This window comes from Brienomyrus brachyistius, chromosome 6 (assembly GCF_023856365.1).
Source record: "Brienomyrus brachyistius isolate T26 chromosome 6, BBRACH_0.4, whole genome shotgun sequence".
Classification (NCBI taxonomy): Eukaryota; Metazoa; Chordata; class Actinopteri; order Osteoglossiformes; family Mormyridae; genus Brienomyrus; species Brienomyrus brachyistius.
Window position 1 is genome coordinate 30,994,790 of NC_064538.1, and position 17,881 is coordinate 31,012,670.

The 17,881-nt window shown below is 44.2% G+C and overlaps 2 protein-coding genes across 4 annotated transcripts; both read right to left on the reverse strand.

The window, feature by feature from the left end:
• Window positions 1–2,367: 2,367 nt before the first annotated feature.
• On the reverse strand, window positions 2,368–9,042 carry ruvbl2 (RuvB-like AAA ATPase 2). The gene is made up of 15 exons (XM_049017654.1): window positions 8,897–9,042; window positions 7,887–7,941; window positions 7,598–7,653; window positions 7,366–7,507; window positions 7,155–7,284; window positions 6,438–6,504; window positions 6,053–6,159; window positions 5,870–5,963; window positions 5,666–5,789; window positions 5,487–5,581; window positions 3,897–4,015; window positions 3,693–3,812; window positions 3,417–3,546; window positions 2,742–2,856; window positions 2,368–2,649 (listed from the first exon to the last, which is right to left on the reverse strand). The coding sequence occupies exons 1-15, from the start codon at window positions 8,906–8,908 to the stop codon at window positions 2,621–2,623; spliced, it is 1,395 nt and encodes a 464-aa protein (XP_048873611.1). The 5' UTR covers window positions 8,909–9,042; the 3' UTR covers window positions 2,368–2,620.
• Window positions 9,043–11,666: 2,624 nt separating this feature from the next.
• Window positions 11,667–17,817, reverse strand: ftr83 (finTRIM family, member 83). Of its 3 annotated transcripts, none has more exons than XM_049017652.1 (8): window positions 17,174–17,817; window positions 16,448–16,543; window positions 16,024–16,257; window positions 15,244–15,403; window positions 15,057–15,113; window positions 14,348–14,413; window positions 13,480–13,571; window positions 12,385–12,520 (listed from the first exon to the last, which is right to left on the reverse strand). In XM_049017652.1, the coding sequence occupies exons 1-7, from the start codon at window positions 17,735–17,737 to the stop codon at window positions 13,516–13,518; spliced, it is 1,233 nt and encodes a 410-aa protein (XP_048873609.1). In that variant the 5' UTR covers window positions 17,738–17,817; the 3' UTR covers window positions 12,385–12,520; window positions 13,480–13,515. The 3 variants fall into 3 exon arrangements, with proteins under 3 accessions (XP_048873608.1, XP_048873609.1, XP_048873610.1); XM_049017653.1 differs by having other exon boundaries at window positions 12,386–12,520; window positions 13,484–13,571; XM_049017651.1 differs by lacking the exon at window positions 13,480–13,571 and having other exon boundaries at window positions 11,667–12,520; window positions 17,174–17,816.
• Window positions 17,818–17,881: the final 64 nt, after the last annotated feature.

Below are 17,881 nucleotides of genomic sequence, written 5' to 3' on the forward strand. Positions count from 1 at the left end.
GCGTCACCTTTCCTCAGCTGTCCTGAGCTCACCATTATTTCACCTTACACCTTCTGCCTGATATGCCTGTCTTTACACCAAGTCCTGATATGCGCAGTTCCATAGCAACCATGACAAATGCACAGATCTGTGACGTAGGCCGACAGCTGTCACGGCGTCTGCATTGCCATGGTGATGGACGGGGTCTGGATTCCTCATACTCTCATGCTACAGGGTTGCCAATTCTCACACTTCTGGCGTGACACACTTTCATACTCTCATGCTCATGTAAGAAATCTTACAGCAGATCTATATTATTCCATTATAAACCTAAAATTAGCTAAATCAAAAGTGTTGGGGTAGTTTGCAAAACCTACAGGGTAAGGTAATAAAGCTGTTACATACATGTAAATGTGTGTCCAGTGTCTTGAATTCCAAATCACACACCAGCTAGCTGATCAAAGTTAACTATGCAGATGCTAAGCAGTCTGATAGCAGGAGAGGGGCCGGAGGTGGGTACCACCCCTCAGCGTTGCCCCCAGGAGACCTCGCGGATTACACCCGCTGGGATAATCCTGGATCCTGGTATGTTCCTCCAGCAGGAATACCATGGTGTGTACACCTTGCCACGAGCGACACTGACAACCAGGTGGACAGAAGAGCCAGGAAATCTTGGCATGCCATGCTGAACACCTTTGGGAGGATAACGACTCGAGGAAGATCACCAGACACCATTTAAAATACAATGAGCCAAAACAAGAGAAACAAAAAAAAACAACCAAAAAGACCAAAAAATCACTAAAACAGCAACATTTATATCATGACTAACCCAACCGAAAAAAAAAAAAAAACACATTTTGAAATAAAATGAAAATTAAATTACACTTTTTAAAAAAAAGTGAGGCACTGATAACCTAGTAAACTGGGAGACATGCAGGACCTGGTACATCTGCCCCATAACATGGGCTGAGGAGCGTTAATGACCGGCTGTGATTTATGCCCTCATCTCCAAACTGAATCCCATGCTGTTAATCTGCCGGCCTTCCCTGGCAGCCCTGCCGAGGGCCGCTGCTCTCCAAGCAAACAGGACGCTCTTTCTGCCATCCGCCAGCGTCTCTGTTGGTCAGTTGCAGTTATTTTTACGCTTCTCTCTCGCCGGGACAAAGGCCGCACTTTCAGCAGGCGAGAGCATTTCTGTAAAGCTGTTTGCTCGGGTTAGGCGTACACCCCGGCTCATAAATGACCCCTGTGTCTGCCCGACATCCTTGACAGCATTCCCGCGAGTCAAATTCCTCCTGGCTGCCTCACGGCTTCCTGACGGAAAGAGCAGTTTGATTAAATCAACTGTAAAAAGGTGTGTGCATGCGCACCGAATGACCAGCTTCATAGATGTGGGATTCTGTCCGGATGTAAATCATTCTAATTAATCACAGTTTAGAATACTGATCAGTCCAGAGTAGCCACTCGGACTGGAAGTTCATAAACTGTACAATAACCAGCTTGCGGCAAAAATGATAATGTCATCTCCAAAGAAAGGCTTGCTCAGTCAGAGCCCAGCAGTGCAGGACAGGGCTGCTATTCTGTATGTAGGTTCCACATCTCCAAATGTCAGATTTCACCCCTGAGGAAACCTGACCCGAAGACGACCGACAGAGAGAGCAGAGGGCGAACTCCACCTCGATACTATCTAACAGATGCAAGTCCAACGGCACCACCTAGTGGCCATATCAGAGCACTGCAATATGAAAGACAATTAAAATACAACCACCAACAGGGGCATCGTTGCGACTACAGAGAAACGTTCATTCTGGGAATACTGGAGTGTTTTGGGTTTTCAGAGATGTAACCCACCATCACCACAAGTCAGCACAGTCATTTGGCGTCGGGACTTTCACAGCTGACACAAACAGCATGGCGGGTGTGAAGCCACAGAGACTGTGCTCCGCAGGCATGAGAAACTTTTAATAAACGAGATTAAAGGCTTTGAAGCGTATATCCATTTCGGATCTTCACCCACATTTGCTGAGGAAGGGGGGGGGAGTGAAGTTGACTGTGTGACTTCCCTCCCCAGGTCTATAAAAGCTGCATGAATGGCCACCCACCATAGCCAGCGAATAAACAGAAGCTTTAAAGAAACAGCCTGGGCCACATCGTTAATGAGAGTGCCTCTGGGCGACCCCCCCCCCTCGCTGTGGTGGGGCTCTCCTTCATCCCACATAAAAACCAGCACTGATAATAAATCCCTTCCTCAGTTTAAAAACCCACCGACAAACTGCAAACATGGCACTTTACAGCAACAATGAGGCTCCCATTGAAAGTAAAACCTCATCAGACAGCAGAAAAGTGAGCTTATTAGCACCATACTGTATACCACTATATAACAAGAAAGCCAGTCTTTCTGTTTTTATTTTCATTAGTTTCTTTCAGGAAAGTACATTTAAGAAAGAAAAGCCTACACTAAGGCCCATACTTAAGCTTGCAACACAAACTTGTAAAACAGGACCAGGGAAACCAGAGTAGGGGGTTAAAATAGCCATTCACAGCATTTTAAACAGCTGTCAAAGTTCACAGAATATTACAGTGAGGTGCTGATACTGTCAATTTCCAAAAACAATGTATAAAATCAGTCAGGAAGTCCAAGTCATTGGGAGGTGTCCATTTGAGTTCCCTCTGAAAGCACAGAAATGACATGGTTTACACGAGCATCTTTACATAATTACCATGACAGCCCCTCAGAAAAGGACCCCTGACAGCACACTCACGGGTCTCGTTGAATAGGAAGGAGTCTTGGTACTCCTTCATGTACTGTGAGGAGCGAGACTCATCCAGGAAGAGTGAGTACACCCGCTTGATGTCCTCCACCTGCACCTCGGTGCCCTGTGGGGTGGGGGAGAAAGGGTCACTTTCAGCTGACATCCCCAGGAAGGACCCCTGGCCTGAATTTAAAACTGAGAGGTCTGGAGTATTGTTCATAAGGGCAACGTGAATTGCTAGGAAAGGGAGGGAGGTGAATCTGGCGAGCCGGGAAATGGACCCACCCCGTGATATCCCTGCAGCGGGGGACAAGCTGCCCGCTCACTTTCAGGACATTAAGCATTCTACATGGTTGGAACAGGGGGTATTATTTCATGCCAGGAACTGTACAAACACACAAACCATACAAGGTAATATGAAAAGACACAATGAACTTCTGGTTCTGGAGCAATAGGTAGAATAGAGGTGAAGAACACAAGCAGAACAGGATGGCGTACGAGTAGAATTGGAGGGGGAGAAAGGGTCATTTCAGGGTCGGGGGATGAGTTGAAGTATGGGTATGAGTATGAGAAGGGACAGAGCTACAGGTACGGGTAGGAGTACAAGTAGAAGCAAGGGTATGAGTACAAGTAGAGGCAGAGCTACAGGTACAAATAGGGGTACAAGATGAGCATGGCACCCACCCTGCGCTTGCGGCACACGAGGCCAGCAGTGCTGATCAGCTGGATTGCATAGCGGAGCGAAGTCTCCAACCCAATGCGGGTCAGGACCGTGTGGGCCTCCTCGCTCAACTCCACGTCCTCCTCCTCACATCTGGGGGGGGCAAAAACAAGTGATGGGGTCACAATGGAGCCTGAGCCCAAACCCAAAACACTGTCTTTATTGTCAGATTCTAATCACAGAGATAAATGCAGGGCAGAAGCATGTTGCCACAGGAGGCGGTGTGCTTTGGAAGTTACCGGATCTTAAGGATCTGCCGGGTCTCCTTCTCAGTGTAGGGCGAGGTAGCGATGATCAGCAGGCGGTCCAGCATGTCAATGGGGATCCCATGAGGGCTCTGGTAGTTTGTTCCGCGGATCCTGCAATTTGGAGGGGTCAGGAGGAATTGTTCGAGAACGTGGCGGCCGACCGGGCAAGGGGTGTAATTCGGGAGCAGGGAGTACCTGGTGATGCCTCGGTTGGTGGCCATGATAAGTACGGGTGACAGGTCACTCTCCAGGGCACGGTTCAGGAAGGAGAAGCACTCCATGTCCAGCATGTGCACCTCGTCGATGAAGAGGACCTGTAATAATAATAATAATTAATAATAATTCAGAAGACCTGAAATCATCAAGGTGAAAAGTGATCACACAGAGTTATGCCTGGTAGAGGTTAATACTACATTCCATTTACCTTGGAGGTTGGAGCTCGGAACTGGGAACACTAACGTCACACACGAGTTAACAGCGTTCCAGTAGAGCAAGACAGAAAGCCATTTAACAATACCAGGGACCCATTTCAAACAGCCAGATTTCTTGCTCAGGATAACAGGATAACCTGTCGGATTTAACTCAACCCAGTTTAAATGGCCTTTATCTTCGTCCACTTATATTTAGCCCAGACCACCTTAAATCTGACACGTTGTCCACTTAAGCAAAAAATCCTGCTTAATGAAACGGGCCCCAGTTCTAGTCTGGTTAATTGTTAGCCATATCAGCGTATAACAACACATTACACAATATTTTGTGCATAGAAACACCGTAGCAACCTGTCCACAGATAGAGGTTGGACAGTCATTTGTTTAATGAGCCACAAATAAGACGGAAGTGCTAAAAAAACAGTATAAAACTACTACTTTAACTTCTGTTGATAAAGCCATCTTGAATTCTGAGCTCAGAGTTGTGTTGAGTTCATGAGTTGGAATTCTAACTTCAGGGGGCGTTCCAGCTGAAATTTCCGGCTAGGAACACGGAATTTATGAGTTTCCAGTTCAAATGGAACGCAGTGTTACTACAGGCAGCTCTCCACTGAAAACTGAAGTAGATCCAGACTTATACAAAAATCTTTAATACTTGAAGTTTACAGAAGCACTAATGCAAAAAAGGCAACACATGCCTGTAAGTAAACATACACTCTCTTTTCATTAATTTAATATGTGTTCTTTAGTAAGTATTGCTAGTATGAATGGTCAGGGAAGGTAAATCTGACTTTCATAAAGGTTTGTGGAACAGATTACTTATGTCACCTGAGAACTACCTGTACATCAGTACTTTGACTTCAGAATCAAAAATATTTGAGGAATGCAATGGATTTACATTCCATGCGATACAAAAAAAAAATGTAACAAAAAGTTAAATAATGCAGAATACTGTATGCCTGTGTTTGGCCACAGTATAAAACTAGTGGAATTTCTATTGACCTAAATTTTACAATTTACAATTTTGCAAACTAGAAACTCCCAAATTTCAAAAATACGTTTCAGAAAAAAAATATTTAAAATATTTACTTGACCTACTTTTTGTGGCAAGCTGAAAAAGAAGTAATTTACAAAACAGCAAAGAAAACAGAATTTACAAATCAATGGACATATAAGACATATAATCCTTCTAAGGCTATAAGAGCTAGTTCTGCTCCATTTGAAGTAAAAGACATAGATCTTAATACTGTGGGCTGATACAGATTATTCGTATGACATCCATTAATGGGAACACATCCTGTTCGCACTTTTACTTTGGGAATTTAGGCAAAGTGTCCATAGGGGGCTGCGGACTGACCCCTGGGATGATCTCTGCTTTCCCTTCCTCTCTCCACTCAGAAACTTTAGCGTTGATCTGTTCCCGGACCTCCGATTTGATCTCGCCAGTGTCACCTGCCACAAACAGCACCCACACAGGTTAGCAGATGGAGCCTCTGCTTCGTCGTAACGGTGACCAAAGGCGGATGCAGGGCGGACCTGAGAAGAGAGCTAGGAAGCCCTGTGTTCGACTGTTGATGACGTCGATCTCGTGGAGCGACACCGTGTGCACGACCTCCTTGCGCTTCTGCAGCTCCCCTTCTGGGCACTGGACAAACTGTGTCTGCAACACGGCAATGATGTTAGTGGACGAGGCACAGTCTGGGGGCAAGCAGGAGTGAGGACAAGCTGAAGTAGACCTACCTGTGCACCCATGGCATCGTAGTCACGGGCTCGGGTGAAGGAGCGGCCCAGCTTTGTGATCTTCCCAGTGGCTTTGTCAATCGTGATCACGTCTCTGTGGAAGACAGAAGCCAGAATCAACAGCTGACTATGATCAGGGTCATGATGGATCAAGCCAGTGGTAAGAAAGATCTGGAAACATACCCTGCTTGCACCCGCTCCTTACTGAGACTCTCAATCATTTTGCTGCCCAGGTCATAAATGGTTTCCATTTCTGTTGTTTTTAGGGTCAATTTGCCCACCTTTGCCCCCTACGAGACAAAATAAGTAACAAAACATTCAATCGTGGTGCAGCAGTTCCATACAGTTTCATCCGCTGCAATCTTTACAAGTAGGGAAGGAAAACTGGCAATAAGAGAGGAAGAAAAATAAAATCCATCATACAGCCAAAAGTCCTCCTCCTACAGCCAAAGGCCATATTAGGGTTTGGTCATCCACCCTACACAGATCAACAAGCCACCAAGCTCATCTAGAGACCCAGTAAAAAGCCAGCCAACTCAGAGACCAAGCAACAGAAAGCCCAGCTCACCGTTCCGGTAGCGGGCCTGTCAATCTGGATCTCTACGACTTCTCCCTCGATAATCTCTGTCTCCTCCCTGTAAAGACAACACGTCATCTGCACAACCGCTTCAAGAACCTAAAGGAAGAACATTCCTAATTCCATTACAGCATTTTAGTCCCTCAAGACTGCAAGTTCTGCACTCTGCCCATGGTAAACGTGTTGAAAGTGTCTTGGGACGCAAGAGGAGCCCAGTAAGTTATGGCTGAATCTTTCCACCCCAACGACTGAATTCCAAAGACCCCCTTCAGGTAAATGAGTACCACATGCCACAAGAAAGGTTTCTTCCCCACGGCAATCAAATTCACTCACATGGTTCAGACCTCCACGGGACAAGCGCACTAATTTCCCCAGCATCTCATTTACTTATTCATATGAATGAGTTCTTTGTGAACCAGATTATCTATCAGCTTTTTAATTGCTCTATTGCACAGCTTCAATCTGTGATATTTATCACCGATATTTCCAAATGATACGACTGTTTATTGTAATGTGATATACCTGTTTAGTGTTGTTATTTTTAAAGTCTTGTGACTGCACTAATATACCATTGCAAATTTTTCACACACACATGTACTTAGCAATAATAAAACTGATTCTGGACAGCACAGAGGGTACGAGAAAAAACAGATGCTGTATAAACAGGTGCACTATGGGGCAGCTTAATACTGATGTGATGGCACCCACTTGATCCGAACTCCAATGGCTTTCCGGAAAGCCTGGCTCAGGGCCTCCGTCTTGCTCATCTCCAGGGAGAAAATCTCACTGCCGGCGAGCGCTGTGAAGGGTGTGTCTGGGCCAAGGGACTGAGCAATGCCTGCAGAGCCAATGGGGAGTAGCCATCAGCACCAGCTACAGGTAAAAGGCCCGAAATGACAGTAGGGGGTGGCAGTAATACCCATGGCAATAGCGGTCTTCCCAGTGCCCGGCTGGCCGGCAATGAGAACGGCCCGGCCGGCGATGTGCCCGTCTTTGATCATCTCGAGAATGAGACCTGCTGCCCTACGGGAAGCCAACTGGCCGACCATCCCCTGGGACACCTGCAAGGAGAGGCCAGCCATCAAAGGCAGGCACTAGGAGTAGACCATGAGAAGCGAACAGCCAATCGGTTCATGGAGAGGGGAGCTTACCTGACGAGGTTCTAAGGCATCGTCCAATCCGAGGCCACGAATATGAGAGTGTGCACCTGGGCAGACCAATCAACGAACAGGTCTTAACATCATACTTAACATTTAATGCTAAAATCCCAGCTAATGGAGTGATGCATAGACATAGCAAGGCCAATATCAACTTCCTTTTTAAGTATTGTACAATCACAAGTACAGGTGACAAAGGACTATGTTCAGAAAAGACACTACATAAAGTATGAAAAAAAAACTTCAACCTGTAAATGAAAGGATAAAATTCTCCAGTGCTCACCAATTCTCTCAATTCTGGTGATATCACGCACCTCTGGAACCTTGGTTGCTGCCATCTATATTAAAATCAACAATGACAATATCAGTTACACTTTTATTTTTAGGAAACTAGCTTTAGGCTCAAAAACAAAGTGTCGATGCTGTCAGTTTCAATTATCTGGTGAACTTTACCAGTGACCAATTCAGCTATTACAACCACCTATTTACATCTGCTAGTTTAAAAACATTCTAAAGTGAACAATATAAATGTTTAAAGTGAATTACGGCCTGATTACCTATTAAATTTGCAGTATGTATAAAGCTTTGGGTTGATATATTGAGTGTGAGCAACGTTGCTATAGTGACGGTTACATGCCACAACAAAGAAACATGTTAGGTTTTACTTTAAAAGAGAAGGTAAAATAATACAGTGCTAAAATGCGAAAAATGTTAATTACCAAGACAACTCACAACCGGATAAACTAATTCATAGCTAAATTAAGTAGTAATCACACCACTAACCCCGACCACATTAAATAAATCGCGATTCCGCTGATATAAACATATATAGTGAAGACCACGCTATATATTGACTTTGAAGACAGGGAACATACACCTATGAACCAAGCAGTTTTATAGCCAGTGTAATTAACTTATTTTAATTTAATGACAAGTCATGAGCTAAATGCGTTGCCAATAGCTAATTACGTGATGTACGAATTCGTAAATAAAAACTGCGTTTTAATCAGCAAGATATGACATATGAATGATTAAGGAAATTATTCAGAAAATGTATGATTAAGTGTGTAAGACAAGAAAACTTTTTATGAACATTTATTTGGCTGCTAATGTTGCTAATTTCATTCATCGCTTGACTGCATTCTTTACGATAAATTGTCAAGAAATACATACTGGAAATAAACCTGCAAAATGGATTAACACAGGGCAATTCCACGTCTTCTACTGAAAAACACCAGAAGGAAACATATATAAATAAAGCATTTATTATTGCATTGCACAGCGTGGCCTCACCTGAGCTGCCATACTTTTGAAAATGCGGCGGCCGTTCCACAGCTCGTACGTCCGAAATCGTTCCGAGTAGAAACGGCATTCAGTCGTCAACCGTTCCGAACGTTAAAAGTTCCGGATATAAAATATTCCGGAAGTCAAAGGTTACTGATAAAATGTACCGGATGTAGAAGTTTCCGGCCATCTGAACTCTTTTTAAGGTCTGACAGATATCCATAGAAAGAACTAACCCCAGTAAACAAACCCTTAGTTAAGCAAAGGCGCTTTTTAGGCTTTTTAGACAGTTTGTTCTCCACCATGGTGTAACTAATGGTGTAATTTAGGATTGGACACTCTCAGAATTAATAATTACTGAAGTCCAGTAGTCGAGGATAGTTATTATCTGTGCACTGTCATCGCTCATAAAAGTTTATATACATTTTTACACTACCAAATAAATGTTTTGATGTACATAAGAGAATTATTGTTATACGTATATTGTGATCCAAGAGACTATTATACCCTTTATAACGGGGGCTGCAAATAATGGTTCCCCAAAGCCCTCAACCTACAGAAGGATGAGCTCACACCCCCTGGCCCAACCTGACCCCCCTGCAGCAGCTGAGGATGAAGACGCACTGGGAGAGGAAGGTATGGGTGTGGCAGGTACCTTGGGGAATGTGACATGCCGGCGACGCTGGCCTCTGCGGCACCTGCTGGACTTGGGGATCACAGGGGATGGTTGACATCGCGGGTCTAGTATGAGAGACTAATTATGTAGGCTACTGCCATGCCTTGCACGGCGCCATTGGTACAGTATATGTAACGGTGCTATTTCATGTGTATATTCACATATTTTGTGTTGTAAATAACAAGCGTTATTGCCTGGTAATGTTTACTGTGCAGTGCATCTGTTTTGCTAGTGTGCACCGTGATTGTGAGTGTCTGTGCTGCTGCTAGTCAGCTTTGGCAGTGCTGTAATAATAGAGACAAACTCCTTACTTTTAATAAATAGTATGCCTGTTTCAGGGTGGTCCTTAAAAATCAACTTATGCAATTTCTTGCTCTGACCCCATAGTTTTGTTCTTTGACATCAGAAAGTGTTTTTAAAAATTTACTGGACGATTTTTGAACAAATTTAGGGGTTTAGGGGTCAAATACCCTGAAAACAAGATTTTGAAGACTTTAAGTTAATAGTGTGAATCTTACCTTTGGCACATCGCATTGGTATAACCTGCTTTGTGTTGCTATGCTCAAGCTTCTTTTAATTCTTTATTAATTTTGGAATAAACAGTTAAACATTCTTTGCAGTGTTTACAGTAGCCATATTGTTGTCTGCATCATTATTGCATACTTTCTAATTGCATATGACTCAGTGAATCCAGCTCTGTCAAAGGTAGCCAGAAGCAAGTTTGCAGGACACCTGTGGTACCTCAGTGAGGAACTCATTGGGCTGGCTTTCTTTGACGCAGCAGTCAGTTCTGAATAAAAATGAGCAATGGTTAAAAACATAAATGAAAAGGACGTGATGAACCTGCAAAATGAATCCAAGTTAAGCTGCAACAGTGCACTAACATGAAAACTGAGGACTTTGTTACCAAATGAACTGTTATTCTTTCAGCATTTGCAACTGCTTGTTGGCTTCCTGGAGCTTGACGTAGCCTTATGGAATGAAAACACAGATTATCAGCCCTGCTTGAATGTTGTACATGACATACATGTTGTCAGTGACACAGCTGAATGGGCAATATCACTCATTGAGGAGTACACTGCCATACTGACAAAGAAAGAAGCTCAAAAACAATATCTGTTGCCGGTCGTGAAACAGCATCGCGAACAATTCCCTGACTGTTCTAAACATAAACTTTCCAACAACTGACTGCAAAACTGTATTGATACGGATTACGGATTCAATGACTTGCAACATTCTCAACAATATTTAATAATTTTCAAGTTTGTTTTGGTTGTCTTTAGAAATACTGTGTTCAGTTGAATGGAAACAGTTGGTGGAATGGAAAGTGAATGACATTATTAAGAGCCGTAGCGCACATTTTCACAAGTAACTGACAATAAATTCACTATTTTTGAGCACTGCTTCATATTCAGTGGTTTCAACACAATCAACTGCTGTAGTGTTGTTAAGTTATATAAAAACAGGTAAAAATAACATTAGATAGATCTATATTTCACCTTTACTCAGAATTTCGGCTTTGTTCTGCTTGAGCAACCCCTAAATAGGCGCCAGTATCACTCAAACTTTGCAGAAATACTTCCTTTGTTGCCCATCACAATATTAGAGGGTGATACCTAAGGAATCTTGCAGTTTTATTTTTGATGCATACTTAAGGACCACCCTAAAAATGTCACCCACAATGCAGGTCCCACTGCAATAATTTAAAGCATAGGTGTTCAAATTACGGTCCTCAAAGTCTGAGCACTGCTGCTTTTCCAGCCTGCTTTACCCATGCCCAATCAGAATCAGTCATTATTAAATTAACTACCTGGGAAAACAGAAAACAAGGCCAGAATTTGGAATCAAGGTCCGGATTTGAAGAGTCCAGATTTAAAGGCTCTGCCCTCTGTTCAATAGGCGCATCATGCTCATCAACAAGTTTACCTCAGGAAATAGGAATATATCAGTGATGCTCCTTTCATTTTGGGAAAGCCTCAGCCATTAACAGTACCCACTTTTCAGGAGAATTCCTCCTGTGCCAGGCTTTCCCAGTAACTGTAAGTGCTATGTGCCAACAGCAGGGGGCCCTGTAGGGTAGCATATCACAGTAAGACACTCAAATTCCATTTATAATCTTTTATTAAGAAGTTTATCATCATTTAAGAAATTATTTAAAAAGAAAAAAAAATCATTAATCCGTTGTTTAATTGATAAATGTGATTGTTAGAGGGTCATTTACAGTAAAGAGAAAACTCAAGAAATAAATGTCTTTCACCCAAATTAATAAAAAGTTGTTGAATTTAATTTTATGAAATGCTAAATAACCCTTCGCATCCCCCTTGAATGTAATTTTTGTTTGTCTTTTAAATCACAGTATGCCGTTATCCGTTTTGTTTGTCAGACTGATTTAACAAGAATGCTAAAATAAAACAATGCATAAGAATGTATTTACAGTTGGCATATGGTTATGGCAGACTCATACCAGACCCAAAAGCCAGCATACAGGGTCTCGGTGAAGGAGACCTGGAACTTGTGTATTAGGGACATCGTGTCGGAGACCCCATAGAAGGACAGCGTGCCTGCGGAAAAATCTAGGAAGACCCCGATGCGGGACGAATACGGCGCTTTGATCTCCACCTGATCCTTGTTATGGCAGGCTGAGTAGCTGGAGTCGGAGCAGAACAAGCTCCAGGACTTGCGGTTGTACCCAATGCGTGATCCATCGCCATAGCCTGTCCGCTTGATTCCGCTGTAGGCTACGCCAATGGATGTCCCCTCCCCGCTCCATTCCACCTCCCAGTAGTAACAGCCCCCGGACAAGGGCTCCTTACACAGCACCTGGGGTAGACAGTCAAACCTCTGGGTGCTGTCGGGGTATGACTGAGGCTCCTTCTTTAGGGTTGCCTTCCGATTTCCCCTGGACAGGTACAGCTGTCTGTATGCCGTGCTTTGGTCCAGTGTGAGCTGGCAGGCATCTGCATTAGGAGACAGTTCATGTCACTGTCTAAATGCATCACATGGAGAGCGCATTTTCTCAGTAGCATTGTGCATGTTTGAATAACCCTCCACTTATTAATGAAGTCAGAATTATTTGTATAATTATCTCCTGCTTCCATAAAATCCATAAAATTTGCTGCTAATGAGGACTTGCTCAAGGAAAATGGATACATTGTTTTTCTGTAAGCTTTAGTCATTTTGCACCAAGTACACATCATATTTGCTTTAACTTGTACTTTCTAATTGCATACGACTCAGTGAATCCAGCTCTGTCAAATATTAATGTAAATTTAATGCTTTTCATTTAAAAAAATCATAGTTGTGCTGCTGGCAACATCATTTATCAAAATACTGTACCTACAAAATAAGGGATGACAAAACAAACAGAGCTCCCCGATGCTAGCAGGAAACAATGCGCTATCCTGCTTTTGTTGATTTTGTATAGACTGTCAGGAAACGTCCCTCCCTGGACTCTGCCGGGAATGTCAGATGCATTGTGATTAATTTCCAAACAATGCCAATGATTGTTATTGTATTAATCAGAAAGGGGGCCGGGTTAAGATATGTGAGCGCCAAGCTTCTGTGTCCTACGGCTACTGCCATGGATCAAAAAGCATCTGCTGCATTTTCCTCAACAAGTGAGGACAACGTTCAGAGTGTGAATTCTCCTAAACGCATGCTGGCAACTGGACAACAGAAACAAGTGAAGTTCAGCAAAGCAGACAAATAACAAACCCAAATCCCCATTTGTGTCAAATGTGGAAAACACCAAGTAAACCCTTAAGACCCGTAGAAAACGCTGAAAATCTAAGAAAAAACATGCTTTCTGCTTTGTGTGGCAGGTGAACTGCTACAAAAAAATTGCTACTATGAAGATTTGGATGCCATCCCTCCACCAGGTCTCCAGAGGCGGGAACACGGCGCAGGTAAACGTCACCTGCCTGATGGCTACGTTTCTATCCACCTCAGCCGGTCAGAGCTGATGAGATACTTGCAAGATGTCACGGCCAGATGGAGCATATCGCGAATCTGGAATACCAGAAGTGCCACAACACTATTAACTATACTATGCGTGAATCGATCATTCGGGTTCTCATTCATTTGTATGCGAAAGACACTCCAGCTTTTCCGGAAAAGTTCCTTCCTTCGTTCTTCTGTCCTGAGGCACCTGCGTAACGGTCTGCAGCAGCTGCGAGTGTCCAGCTGTCTTCCTGTCGACATTCCTCACCACCACTGCCCCCGCATTTTGAGGATGTACTACGTAACACCCCACGGAAGGACTGACTCATTAGTTAACCAATGAATTCAGTCTGCAAGTCTGTGTTGTAGATCTATAGGCAGCATTAAATGTTCACTTTAGATCAATATAGTTAGATGAATGGCCCAAACACAGTTAGGCAGGGCATATAACCTGGTTCAATGGTATGGACAATTCCATAAAATGTATAAAACAAACCATATGAATCCTTGCCTGCCTGGGCCAGGACAACTGGTTACGTGCTAATTCTGCCTGTAGACTAACCGTACTCAGGAATGTAGCATGGAAGGCAACTCCCTTCTTGAGGTCACATTTTTCAGTGGGCAAAGTGCCAGATCATAGGCCTACATGTCTTTCATGGCCTTTATCTCTCGTTTTGAGATCCTAAGCAGAGATAGCATGTAAAATCCTCATATGAGTGACTTTAACAGCACCATAAAAGCGAATATCGATGTTTCCATTGGCAGCCTTACTGGCCAGTTCTCCTCCACCTTTCATTATTCATCACACCATGACACAGAAACACTAATCAGCAGTAAAGACTCACATTTTAGGAAGTCATCTCTCTGCCGAGGCTCCTGGGAAGGCGTTTTGTAGAGGCTCACATCGTTTGCTGCAGAAATAGACAAGCAATGAAGATCAAGCCGGTGCCATCAAAGAAACTCTCAATGCTGTTTTTTTATTGAATCATTTTGAGGCTTCTGATATTTTCGATCATTTGAATATTTTCAAGACTAGCCAAACACTCAGAAAAACAATCCTTTGCACTCCTCATGGGAAAAGATTATAGGCATTTATATCGGAGCTTGATTGAGATGCCTTTGTTGAAAGGCTCTGATAGTGTAACGTGGCTCGGCTCACTATTGTCAGAAAGCCCTTTGTATGCACAGCATGGGTCAACATTCAGCCTGACTTTCTGTATAATCAGCTAAGGCAAACAAGGAAGGACAACTGATAACCGCAACAGTGTGGAGCACTAAGCTACCCGACCTCAGATGCTGATTAACTGCTTAGCTGTACCCTGAAAGCAATGACTGTGTGCAACATTCACCGACCCAAGATTACAGCCAAAATGACTGGGTAGGACCAAAGGGGAATCTTCCCATGGTATTCCCCTGGAATTACCACAGCTAAACTGCTATGCTAGCATGAAGGATCTCTACTTCCTTGATCAAGCTTTGGATTTTTTAACAAGTAAACTAAATTTCCACTCAGGGCCATGTGTTCAGAGATGTAATTGACCCTTTGTCACTCACATTTCATTGTGCGTCTTCTTTTTCGATCATCCAGCTGGCAAAAGGGCATCTTGTTCACTGTGAATCGAGAAAAAAACATTGTGTGAAAAACCTGACAAATCATGTGTTTATGTTGAAGAGTTATACTCAAAAATGATGAGCCAATGGAACATTTGAGTGATGAATGAAGAGCCAGCCCCTCACGCACCGGTCTTTGCGACCTTGACAAGTTCCTCATTGGTGTACTCGTTCAGGTGCACCTTCATCTCAGAGACCGTTTTGGTGACCGGGCCGAAGGAGAAGTATGGATTTACAGTCACGGTGGGTAACTCCTCTGCCTCCGTCTGGGCGATGAGCATCTGGAAGCTCTGACACAAGCAAAATAGCCCAGCGTCAGCCAAAACGTATCATAAATAAAAGCCATTAGTTTTTTTTCAGCCATTAGCGTTTCATTCTTAATGTGACAGAATGCCTGTGATTGGTCAGAAAACTCCCTGCAGCAGCAACACTCTCTGCCCATTAACATCCTGTTTACTTGATAGCAATTTGAGACACTGGTGGTGCCATGGCATTTAAAAGAGAGTAAGGGCCAAATACAGGAAAGGAACGCCTCTCCCCATACTCAAAAGACTTGGCAAACCCTTTTAGGAAGCTCATCTGGCAGGAAGTTCTGAGCTTTGAAAGTCACCCCTGGAAGAACTTTGCCAGTTTTACAATGACTGGTGGGACATTAGGCAGAGTATCCTAAGAAATGACACTTTATTTATCTTTTGTACAAGTGTTAGTTTTCACATATCCCATCTTGCTCTCCTCTGAAGCATACAAACACACGCATAGAGGTGAAAGTGAAGTGTCCCGATGTATTTTCGCTGAAGGGACAAATGGAGATGTAGCTGCTCTACCAAGCACAGGATTTGAATCATGATTTTCTAATCAAACCACTGAGTCACACAGCTCCCCCTGGTGGAGGATGCTGTTAGGAGGTCACCTGAATGAAGTGGATGTGGTCTTCGGTGCGGGAGAGCTGCGTCAGCTCAGCATCCCGCTTCTTCAGGTCGGCGATCTCTTGCGTAAGGCGCTCCATGTGGCCCTCTGCACTGGTAGTGGCCGCCTTCTTGTTTGAGGAGATCAGCTTGGACATCTCTGCTTGCATCCTCTCGATGGAGTGGAGCATGTCGCCAAATAGCTTCTCGCTTTCTTGCAAGGCCCTCTGGGCAGAACTCTATGAAGAAGAGCAGGAACATGGGATTGATAGCGTGCTAGATGACCTACACTAACCATGGTCTGATGCAGTCAGTAGTGTCATAAACAAATCACCCTGCCCATTCTTTAATGGGAGATCAACTCAATTAACCTGTTATGATTACCAATTAGCAGAAGTTATCTAACCACATGAATAGAGTCAGGCATGCCTTCAGAGCTTGCAGAGCTTGTCGGAGCTCCTCCATTTGCTTAACCCTCTCGTGGATCTTCTGCTGAACTTCGGCCTGGGTGGCTCCTAGCAGGTTCTGAGGAAAGCAGAAAGGGGTCTTTGAAAGCGAGTTGTTGAAATCTCATGAAGCAACAATTAATTCACAGCATGAAAGAGGCAAAGTCTCAGCGATATCAGCCACTTCATGACCACACCTCCTTTGTAAACCTGCCCATGATTTTCTCAGCTGCATCCTAACAGAAGTGACCAAATATGCTCTCTGATGTCCTAAAACATTTTTTATAAAAGTTTTTACCTGGGAGAGCACAGTGCTTTTACGACAAAGCCACGCTCTAAGACCTTTCAGATGTCCAGTGTCAAAATAATGCATAGTATAGCACGTTACTATGCAACCAAAAATCACACAGAAGAATAACTGACACACCCAATGCAGTTTATAACACTACAACTAATAGGACCCCATAAAACACTGCTCTGATTTTCTGACCATAAGCTGGTTTCTTTTCAAAAGCACTCACCTTGGTTAAACTGATGAGAAATAAAACTTGTGCGATTATATGTAATAAACCCTTTAGAAAACACAGCAGGTACAATAGGCGTGATTAATGTGGACTAAAAATGTCATAAGGAAGGCATTAGCATTGTTAAGGCATTGTTATCTCTTGTGCGCTTACTGCGTTTCTCCGCACACCCCCTGCCACCATACCTGCTTCTCCTGCCTCTCCTGCTCGGCAGACACCATATCGTGGCCTTTGTGCTCCTTGACGGTGCAGAGGACGCAGATGCACATCTGGTCGGTGCGGCAGTAGAGCTCCAGCCCCTTCTGGTGCTGCGGGCAGATCTGCCGGTCCAGGTGCCCAGTCTCGTCCACCAGCTTGTGCCGCTTGAAGGTGGCCGACTCGAAGTGTGGCTTCAGGTGCTTCTCACAGTAGTGAGCCAGGCACATCAGGCAGGACTTCACTGCCTTGTGTTTCTTCCCGATGCAGATGTCGCAGCCCACGTCCTGTGGACCGGCGTAGTTGTAGTCCGGCTCCGGGGGCGGCGGTGGATACGACTCCCGGGGTCCACCGGAATACCGGGACACCCGACGGGGGTTGGGCCTCTTGCTGTAGGACACCTTGCACTGGGGGCAGACGTATGAACCCGTTTGTTCGGCATGGTCCCAGTAGGTGTTCAGGCAGACAGAGCAGAAAACATGTCCACAGGAAATCGACACAGGATCCCGGAGGTCCTCCTTGCAGAGATAACAGATTTCCTGATCCGATGCCATCGCTGCACGCACGTTCGCCTATCTGATACCCCGCTCAAGCCGCTGGCAGGTCAAGTGGAGACTGACGCAACACGGTCGCTGCAGCAATTTATACCCAGTACATAGGGAGGGTTTTATGATAAACAGGTTTAGCAGAAACTAGTG